At 41.4% G+C, this 11170-nt stretch overlaps 1 protein-coding gene across 1 annotated transcript; it reads left to right on the forward strand.

The window, feature by feature from the left end:
- The first annotated feature begins 9539 nt into the window (after window positions 1–9539).
- On the forward strand, window positions 9540–10533 carry LOC108016699 (uncharacterized). The gene has a single exon (XM_017083424.4). It carries the CDS (start codon window positions 9742–9744, stop codon window positions 10144–10146), a length of 405 nt encoding a protein of 134 aa, XP_016938913.1. The 5' UTR covers window positions 9540–9741; the 3' UTR covers window positions 10147–10533.
- The last annotated feature ends 637 nt before the right edge of the window (window positions 10534–11170 follow it).

Here is an 11170-nt window from a genome sequence, read left to right on the forward strand (position 1 = left end):
CCTGACATCTATGGTTTTAAAATATTTTAAAAATACCTAGTAAAAATATTATCCTCAAGATTCTGTTCTGTCTCTAAGTTACTTTTAAGAATATGAAATTATATAGTCATCGCTTGGTAAATCTATTAACTTGATTGGTATTAATAAATCAGTTTAGGCCCTAACTAGATATTTAATCAAGTTTATAAAGCTTCCCTAAGTCGAAGCCTCTATTTTAATTGGCCTTAGAGAGTGGAATTAAAGGCCCAATCAATGCTATTACTCGAAGTCTCCTTAACTAGAATGTCATTATTTATTTATCCACAGCTTATCGATGTGTGTTGGCTGACCGCTGTTGTACACTGTAAGTGTGGCGGCAGGTTGCTTAGTAAGAGACGTAGTTTCGATATAAAAAATTGAAACAGTTGAATGACACATTTTCTTCCCGTGTGGATTTCCCAGACCTGCGATGCCAGTGTGCATGCATGAGCTTTTACAAAGCCTGTGCGGCGCATTGTCCTTGCTTAATTGTCTGCAAGGACAACGGCAGTGGAGGAGCAAAAGGACGAGGTGCAGGAGTCTGAGTCCAAAGAAGTGGACTTGGAGTTGGAGCCAGGTTGACAACAAGAAGTGCCGTCCTGTGGCTTCCCCAGCACAGCAGTTGCATAATTCTCGCCCTCGTCTCCAGCCACATCCTGTCCTCCTTACCGGAGGACCACCGAAGCCACCTGGGCCACCGGAGCCACCTGCGAATAACTCGTGGCCCCTTTTAGAAGGAGATACACATGTTCGCATGTCCTGACATCTACCGGCATCTCCTGGAAAATATCCTGGCATCCAGAGCAGTTGCAACTTCATTTGTGCTCGGCCAACTTGGCAAAACTTTCGAGTGTAAATAATTGTCGGGCACTCGGTGTTTTTGCAAAGAGCTCTCGGCCAGAAAGAAAGAAACTCAACCGCAAAAATTTGCTGCTGGCTCGGTTGCTCGGCATTTATGGTTATTTATATGCTCTATGGGGGATTTTTCCGTGATCCTGCACCCATTCCATTGAAATTGGGACCATTTGCTGCAGCTCCAATTAGTTGTTGTTGAGGATAAGTGTTATCCTTCGGAATGAGTGGGCATTGTGAGTGCTGGCGACATCCGCCGATTAAGAAGACTACTTGCAGGATGAATGTATCCTTAAGATACATTCTTGCGAAGGTTCCTTTGAATGTATATTAATTTCATTTGATTGTTGAGGAACAGTTTATGATCTCACCATGTAACCTCCATCTTACCTCCTTACCTCCTTACTTCCTTAACTACCATTCCAGCTCATTTCACCCACCATCTCATGTGATTTCCGATTGCTGTCGGCTAATCGAGATTGAGAAATAGTTTTCCCATGGCCAAAAGTTTTTCCCCATGGCCATCAATCATTGCGGGCCTTGGAAAAAGGGGAGGAACAGGGGTGAGGTGTATTAATTGCAAGTAAAATCACTTTGAACTTCATTAAAAAGCAACTTAATCAAGTCAAGTCAAGTTGCTTCGAAGTTTTTGCCACCTGAGCTGGAAAACGCCTGTGCACCGGCATTCTGCTGAATTGCCTAAAAATTATTAATTAGCCGCCACCCCAAGTGCCCCCCGAAAAACGTCTCCCCAACATTTTCCACCAGTTTTTCCAGCCGGGTGGAAAAATACCGGCTAAGAGCTAAGGAACTGTGCCAGCTCTTAAATATTTCATATTTAATTGCGCGCGTAAGCAGCACATTTATTGCTACAACCATCCCCTCTTCGCTTTTTTCGCCATCCCCCTTGGGGCACTTACCTGAACCCCCCTAACCCACCTTTTACCACCACCCGTTGAAAATTGGCAACATTAATAAAATTAGACCCGTCTTACCAGGCAAATGGTTAGCCCCCCCCTTTTTTGCCATTTTCCATTTACCATTTTTCACTTGATTTGTGCCCCTCGACGGATCCTTTGTTTTCATAAATGCCCTTTAAAATCTTATTAGCCACGCGCTGATCAAAGAATGGAAAGGTCTTTAAGCGGAGTGGATGCCGGGGGCAAAGTCCACAAAAACCCGAATCCCAAATCCCGCCAGGTGACGCCAGTGTCGCAAACGACACTTTGATGAGGGTTTCGTCCTTGGAGGAGGGAGTCCATTGAATTCGGTTGACTGAAATTCAAGTGGCTTGGGCTTTTGGTTGCTTACATATTCTTGAGGCGTTATAATGGCAAAACAATTAGTCACCTTCGAGGGGAAAGTGTGCAAGGCATTGAGTGGTAAATTTTATAAAAAAAAAGAGTTGTCACTTTGGTTTTACATCAAACGATAACGTAAAACGCGAATTCTTGAGGATATAAAATTAATAAGAAAAATTCTTCCCAAATTAGTATGTGATTTATTGGTTAAGTTTAGTTTTCGGGCATCCATCCATTCCATTTCACTATTGGGTTGTTTGATCCGGAGGTTCCTTGCTTTTAGAAATCCTTCAGGTCCTCCATCTCCTTATCCAGCACACCAATGCCAGAATCCTGAAGGACACTTTGCTGTCGGCACTGAAGAGATGAATTCAAGAATCCTTTCTTCCAGCCTAGTACCCAGAATCATACCCTTAGGATCTAGTAAGAGTATTACCCTGGCTACTAAACCGGAACAGAGGACCCTTGAAATCATCTCCCCACCGTCGACTGTCGTCCTTCAAGCCGTGTGAAATTTTTCATCCGTATCCAAAGAACAAACACAAAAGTTACTCAACCAGAATCCTGCGATTTTTTGGAGGATTGCATGCTGGTCCCCGACGAAAACAGGGATCTGGTATTTAGTCTTATGGTACTGGCATTCATGTCAGAGTTCTGCGACATCCTTTCGTGATTCTTGTCCTATGAACTATGCTTCGAGTCGACCCATCTAATCCGGCGGAGGTGGTCGGCATTATTGAATGGATCGGGGCTAAGGACAAGACCAAGATGATTCAAGATGCGACAATAATGGAGAAATCTACCTACTTGCACGTGGAGAATTTTCACAATTTTTTTTCAAATGACAACTAAATTCAAAGGAATACTGGCTCTCCGAATTTTGCAATGACTAAAATAAACTGAATGTCAAATCGAAGTACAACAGGTTTGACATATAATGCAAAGAGCTCTTCGAACTATACTTCCTTTTGAAAATTTGTAAGCAAATACTCGTATGTGCTAAGTGAAATAAATATAAACAAAACAAAATAAATATTTATTCATGCGAATTACAATAAAATATCCTTTTGGAAAATTTGAATTTTTTTTCCATTGGTTTTGTATAACTTCCATTTTTAATTAAAATTTGTTGATTTGCCGGAGTGTTGTTAATTTCTTATTGTTTAATTTGGTTTCAGGTGCAAACCATTATTTATTTCAAAAGTTCTTAAACCAAGATTTCTTCAGCCGGTTGACCCAGAACATTAATTTTTGCTTTCCCAACTCAAATTGTTTGAACTTGGGTTTTTGGGCATATTCTTTGACCCAAAAATAAGACAAATTGCCAGGGCTGCAATGTAATTTCTCCACTGCGACTTGCAGGAAGTTCATTGAACGCACAGCTTGGCCACTTCATTAGGCCCCGAGTGCTTCAGTTGGGCCTAATCCAAATTTAATTGGTCACAGTGTGAAAAGCTGACCATGGCTTCCGCATCCACATCCTGAATTCGCACTGGACGCAGCTCTTCACACCTCCAGGATGGCTGCTTTGGAGGACCATGACCATCCTGTCACAGCATGTCAATTTCAATTTGACATTTATTTCATTGTGCGTGTGCTCAGCAGGGGGATGGTGACCCAGACGGGTCCAGAACAAACCGAGGGGTAGGTGTGGGCTATATGTGCGTAATAAGCCGCATTCGTTTATTTTAAAACCGCTTCAATTGTTGCACAGTCGATGCGATTCAATACCCATTCGAGGCAGTCCGTCTGTGTGTGCGGTCTGCAATTTGATGTTGCGTATGCTGGCCGCGTACCGCCCCAACCTTTGAGCCACCGAACCACCCACACATCGACCAGCTGCACTGGAAAAAATAGAAACAATTTTCAGATTTTCATAGTAAAATTTATCTTAAAAGCAGGGACTGTAAAGAATATATATAAGTTGTAAGATGTAGACTTCCAAGAAATGGATACAATTTTAATATTAAAATTGGAATTGTAAGAACTATTTTATATTATTTTATTTTTATTATGGCTAGTACCATTTTTTACTAAAGTTTTTAATTTAAATTTAGATCGATATACAATTTTTAAATTATTTATTTAAAAACCTAAATAATTAATTTTACAAAATGTCATAAAGTGTTTAATAATGCGTTACATCTTTTTTATGCATTAATTTATAGCACCTGTATATGTGAAAATATCAAGATTATTCAACTCATATTGATATGCTTTTTTCTCAGTGTGCCAACGGGCAACATTTTGTGGTTTTCATTGCCGTTTTCGTTGTGGCAGAAATCCTTTTCCGCTGGACACGGAAGTGGGTCCTGCGGGCCAAGGTGTGTGCCTTTGGGTGGCGAGGGGGATTGCGGATTGTGGATTGTGGATTGGGGTTGGGGTAGGGGATTGCGTAGTGGGGCTCGGGGAGGGGTGGTTGCACGCACGACTACATTGTCAAAGTTTTGTGTGTCATTATTGTGGCTGTTGGCGGTTGCTCTGTGCCGCCGTTGCCCGCTTTTCCTCGCCTTTTCCCCGGCATTTTCCTCGCCTTTTCCCCAGCATTTCCCTCGGCATTTCCCCGCACTTTTCTCGCCATTTCCCCGGCTGCTGTCCTTGGTGGTGGTCCCCGCCGTGTTTGTTGTTGCGGGTTATTAAAAACTTTTACCGCTCGCAAAAATACCCGCCCACAGAGACAACCGCCCACGAACACGACCACGCCCACTTCCACCCATCCGACCGCTGCAGTTGCTCGTTTTCATTTTCATTGTGAATGTTAATTACTCCAGCGGCGGTGACAACTGCCAAAGCCAGGATCTGTTTTGGTCCAGGTCCAGGTCCTGAAACTGAAACTGCTGTCCGGCACTCCCCACTTTATTGGCACTGCCAGAAAAATAGTTCAATAGTCTCTTAAGCTATAAAGTTATAGAGCTATAAAGCTGGAACTAAGGTACTAAGTTGACTTTGTAATTATAAACGAGATTTAGGATACAACATTGTCTTTAAGCTTTTAATCTTGATCTTATCACTTGGCCAACCTGGAAATCATCTATAGATTTTAAAGATTACTTAAAAATCTTAGTTTTCAATAGGTTTTACTTATACTTATGATAATATACAGTCTAGTGGTATGTAGTCCTAAATAAATTTAACATATAGTTAAAAATATATGTTTTTTAGTTAATTGCTTTATTTAAGAACTATTATTTGTAAATTAAAGTTGTATTACATTTTTTTTTTCAGTGATTTTGGAATAGATTTTTTTGCAGTGTGCTACTCTTGTCCCATTTTTTTCACTCCGCCTTGTTCCCCTTTCTCTGGCTTATAATCAAACTTATTTACTTTATGTGACTTTTATGAGAATTAAGCTGCATGCGGTCTCCTTTGCCGAAGTGGTGGTTGTTTTCGTTTATTCCGATCATGACGATGCTAATGACACCGTGGATGAGTTGTGGACCAGTTGGGTACCATGACAGGACAGTCCACTAATTAGATATATGGTTCCAAAGTGCCCGCTCAGAATGAGTGCTATTCGGAGCGCTGAATTTTGTGGCCTTCTCTTGGAAATGGACCCCGAAAACATTCACTTTTTATGTTCCTACATACGTACATAAAAATCATTATCAACCCATATTAAGTTTCATTTATTATTATAAGCTTTTCGTATAGTTTAGTTGTTTCACTGTGTAAGGGAAATATATATTGATATAGAAGAACAAACGATGATAAATGTCCCAATATGATGAAAAATCATGTCTGTGACTTTCAAGGTAAAGGACCTTACCTGAAAAAAAACCATCACGTAGGCAGCTGGGATGCTAAGGATATTTTTGTCCTGGGGTGGATATTATTTGGAGGGGAAACCCCAAACATTTTGATATGTTGTGTCGCGCTGTCAAGAAAATTAGCGTTTGGGGGAATCAAAACAGAAGCCACGTGTTGCCTTTGTCTCGTTTGTGATGGAGGGTTTGCGATACACAGGAAAAAACGTACACCCGAATTATGATATTCATAATTTCTTAAAGTAAAATGTTTAGATAAAGTTACGCCCTTCAAAAATAGCTGTAATTTTTAGTATTCTGATTCTTAAATATGTTTTAAGTATTGGATCATATATAAAAGTATTTGTTATTATACGATTTAGCCAAATCATTTATAATATACTTTATAATGAAATATGTATTTATTTTACTAATGTGAGATATGGCTTTTTAGTTCTTTTAAAATTTGACCTTATCTTTAAGTTAAAGGAATATATTTTTTAGACTGTTTAGATTAGTTTTCCCCTTAAGTCGTCTTTTTCATTCGCAGGAAGAATACAATGTGGTCTTTAAGTTGGGGAGCACTGTCTTCAACCACTTTGATGTGCCTTGTGTTGTATGCTAACCCTAGTGGCTCCGACATCTTCTTCCGGTCGTAGACGCAGACGTTCTCCGGATTCCGGGACTTTGAACTCCGTTCTCCTTTCTCCGTTCTCTGTTTTCCATTCTCCGGATCCGGCGACTCATTGTCTTTCGGCGGGCTCACGTGCTCACGTACGAAATAATTATAGCGCAAGTACGTGTCCCGCATTTGCGAGCACATGGCTTTCCCTTTGCTTTTGGCCCAGACGGCCCATCAGTTCTGCACGCCCCCATCTGCCGACGGAATTCGGAAGGGCTGGGGAAAACCCATTTCATTGGCATATTTATTTTTTTCCTTGGTGTTGGCCAAACCATTTTTAGGCATTTTCCGACAGTTTGGCGGGGTCCCCATCGTTTCTTTTTTTGTATATTTTTCCCTTCGACTACAAAAAGTTGGCCCAAAAGTTTGTGTCGTTCCTTTTTTTCGGTAGTATTTACCCCATTCTTTTTTCGGGGGCCTTCGTTAACAATTCCCTAGGCTTTCGATGCGAGTTTTTATTTCTGAGAAGAGTCCCTGAAAAGTTGGCATCATGTGGCCGTTGCTCTGATTGTTTTCAGACTTCCATTGAAACTGTTGTCATTATTATTTTTTAAAGATATTACGGGGCTTTTGTGGCAGGTCGAGTGGTATACAATACTTTTGGAATCAGGTAGTCGATGGTTAACGGGTATGCCTTTAGCGTCGACCGACACTGAGAAGAAGTTTCTTTAACAAGTATACGTTAAATATATAAAACTTCTCCCTTACATGGGCTCACCTCTTAGCTTTAAGGTAATTATCTGGCTTATCCTGGCTCATCGGGGAGATTAGCAAGGAAGTTGTCACGGGATCTCGGCAGCCGGCGAAATTCCAGCAGGACATTTCCGAGGGGGTTATCTCGAAGGGGGCATTACAACACAGCTGTTGCATTTGGGGCCTAAACTGTGCGTCTACTCAACCACAAAACACACACGTTCCACACTGTGAAATCCTGCGATGGGGAGGTTGGCCAAGACATGGAGGTGCCATAAAGGGGATAGTGAAAGGGCGCCCCGAAAACTCGCAAAAGTTTGCTCCAAAGTCCAACATATGTGGCCTGTTCATGCATGCCCCCAAAACTCCAGATTTTCTCCACGTCCCCCCATTCCAAATTCCTTGCCCTGCAGTCACCGAGTTAGCTATACGCTTGAAAAAAATATATACTAAAACACTAGAAATAAGAATTATTATAATAATAATATAAATACCTCAATGAATATCAAGGGAAGCTATATATCCTAACCATTTATATTTGTGACCATGTTTTATGTATTACTTTGCAATCTTAAAGTTAAGATCATATCAGGTAGATTTATAGGACATTGATAATTATCATAACTTATATTCCTTATAGCGCTTACTATCGATAAGATATGGTCCAAATAATGGTACTTTATTATATTTTATAGTTCAGATCCTATAAGGTAAATCTATAGGACATTGTTATATTATCAAAACGTGTATTCCTCATAGCGCTTGCTATCGATAAGATATTGTCCTAATTATGGTATCTTATTATATTTTCTCTGTTGTTTTAGTGCTGTGAATTTCTTTCAGTGCACTCACCCATACGAGCATGTGCCAGTGTGTAATTATAACAAGTTTTCTAGGCAATTTTTCTGTTTTCCTTTTCGTTTTTCGCCCCAGAATTCCGCTCGTTTCCCTGTTCTTTTTTTAGATACTGCTTCTTCAGTGGGGTATCTGAAGAGCAAGAAATAAGTTTTTGATAAGAAAGTTATGATGAGTTTTCTTCACTCACACACGCAACGTGGAAAGATGGTAGCACATGTACACACAGCTGTTGATTTTGGCCAAATTAGTGCAAACACGTCTTGTTTTGAGTTGTGGCCCATGTGGAACATGTGCAACTAATTTGCAGTTATCAAGAGTTCTGCCTTCCACGGCAAGGAATGGATGAGCTCCTGGTCAGATGGACATGTGTACACACATATCTATCTATCTGTTGAGTCATTGATTTTGGCCCACCCCTGAAACTAATTTACATTTCCGGTGGTGGAGGTGGAAATGGTGGCCACAACAACGAAAGCTGAACGGATGGGTTGAATTTTTGGGAGGGGGGAATGATGGGCCTGAAATCCGAAAACCCCGCCGGCCTGTCTGCCGACTGTCAAAAGTTTATTTATTTGACACCGAAAAAGTTGACACAGACACCAGGCCGGGGGCGTGACTTTGTGCCTGAATCGGATTTATATGCCTGGCCAAAATTGGATTACAATTGAGTTGTAATTATGCGACAACAAAACGGTGCGTTCGAAGGGCTCCTGATCCCTTGGACTCCCTTTTTGGTCCCTTGGACTCCATAGCATCGCATCGCATCGCCTCTGTTTTCTGTTTTCCATGTTGTCGGCAATTTGAGTCAAGTCCTGGCGACGTCTTTTGAAATTTCGCATTTTGCATTAATTAAAACTGATTTAATTAAAGCTTGTCGTGTTGCTTTTAAGTATTCCAAGGACCTGGACGAGTCACAGGTCCTGGAGCTGGAACATTCTCACTACATCCCTCATGAAAATGATTGAAGCGAGAGACCAAAGTGTTTTCGACTTGCCCCCGCCAAAGATTCTTTGTCGGCTTTGAAGAGGTGAAAGTTTAATTAAATATGCATCGGGCGTAGACAAGTATGTGCATTTAAAGACCAGATTCGCATAGGTATTTCACTGGGAGTTTCGCAATCTGATTATTTCGGGTTTTTTTGACAAAGCTCCTGTGAATTACCAAGAAAATAAAGTTTAAAACATAATTTATAAAAAAAAATTTAATAAAATTTAAAAATTACAAGATCAAAACCAAGAAAACATCACAGAACTGTTAATGTTTTATGTAAAAATTAAAGCTAAAATGTTGTTAATTTCCTTTAAAATAAGTTTATAATACTTTCTTTTAAATATTATTTGAATCAAGAGCACAGTCCCCTTTGAGATTTCTACCTATCAGGCATACCTAGTGGCCACCCTGTCAGTAATACTTCAGTCATTCAGTCATTCGAAAATCCCCACTCGCTGCAGTCCCTTTCGATCGAAATTCCGGTTAACAAGAACAGTTACAAAATATCAGAAACCCCCAAAAATCTAGCAAATCAAAAGAACAGACAAAAAGGCTAAATCTCAAGAACCCCCGTAAAGGAAATAGGTAATATAACGGATTGATTATGAACCCGTTTCGACCACGTCTCAATGCGAATCACCATCATCATCGCGCCCGCTTGAATCTGGACCGTTTGCCCGGCGATATGGATCGCCATGTGGAGAGATCGGCGGATGGGTCCGTGGATAGACGACTACGGCTCACCCAAATGCCGGCGATTCGATTGCGTCTGGACCGTCGGCAGGACGTGGAGCGTTTCATGATGAACATGCGTATTCTTCTGCAACGCCAGAGGGCCAACTTCAATCTGGGAGCCGGCGATGGTGTCTATGTGTGGAATTGGCATGAGCCCCCGATGGCCACCGGTTTGATGGGCGAGGGCGATGGCGAGGGCTATGGCGATCTGATTGCCGAGCCGGAGGCACCACCACCACCACCACCACCGCGTGCCTTGCCGCCCAACGCCTAGGATCTGGATATTGGATCTATATATGCCCATCCTATCACGCCTATCACCACTGTCTATCCTGTCTCTCAATCTCTCCTGTGTATGGCGTCCTTTTTTTCGTTTCCGAGCGTTGTTCCCCAACAAGATGAAGAGAGAAAAGAACGACATCAGCTGAATACCCCAAACCCCCCAATCAATCCACTTCCACGTCCACAATCAGGAACAGAACCCTGTTCAGACGCATGTTGTGCTATTATTATATATCCGTTGGGTGCTGGGTTCCTGCTGGATTCGCCCCAAGAATTCGCGGGGCTCGTGGGGACCGGAGGACACGCCGAGGCGCACGCATATAATAATTTCCTGTTCAATGAGCAATTACCGTAATAAAGATACAACTCGGCTACTCTATATTATATATATATTTGGAACCCAAACCCTGATGACAATGGTGGCCAATGGTGGGGGGGAGGTCGGGGGTGGCAGATTGTGATGACAACGATGATGATGATGACTGGTCTGTTCCGCTCTGTTCCGATGCGATGGATAAAGCCCAGGCTCAAGTCCGATTCCTGTCTGTCACATTTCCACGAGGTTAATGGGGGCGTGACGCACATACGGAAGTGGCGCTGGGAAAGTTGATTGAACTGCACTATTTTACAACCCCAAAACAGCTAGCATGCAATTCCCTCGTTAGATCCTAGTTGGCTTTCACATATTATTAATACTAAAGTATTCGAAACTGTAGATGTATGCCTGTAAACTACGACTGAAAAACGGGAAAGAAAAATCGAATTTTTGACTAAAAAGTGAATCTCGTCATTTTGACCAAAACCGTATTCCCATTTTTTCACCCTAAAAATTGAGTTTTTTGGCTGCTATAACAAAACTAATCGTCAGATCGAAGAATGCCATACCTCGTTGAACTCGTTGTTTAATTTCCAATCCATTGGCATTAAAACCTGAAAATTTTTGATTTTTGTCATATTTTGCAAAAAAACACGATGCACCCCCTACAAAAATCCGAAAATGGGTCAAAAAATAAATT

Source organism: Drosophila suzukii, chromosome X, assembly GCF_043229965.1.
Source record: "Drosophila suzukii chromosome X, CBGP_Dsuzu_IsoJpt1.0, whole genome shotgun sequence".
NCBI lineage: Eukaryota > Metazoa > Arthropoda > Insecta > Diptera > Drosophilidae > Drosophila > Drosophila suzukii.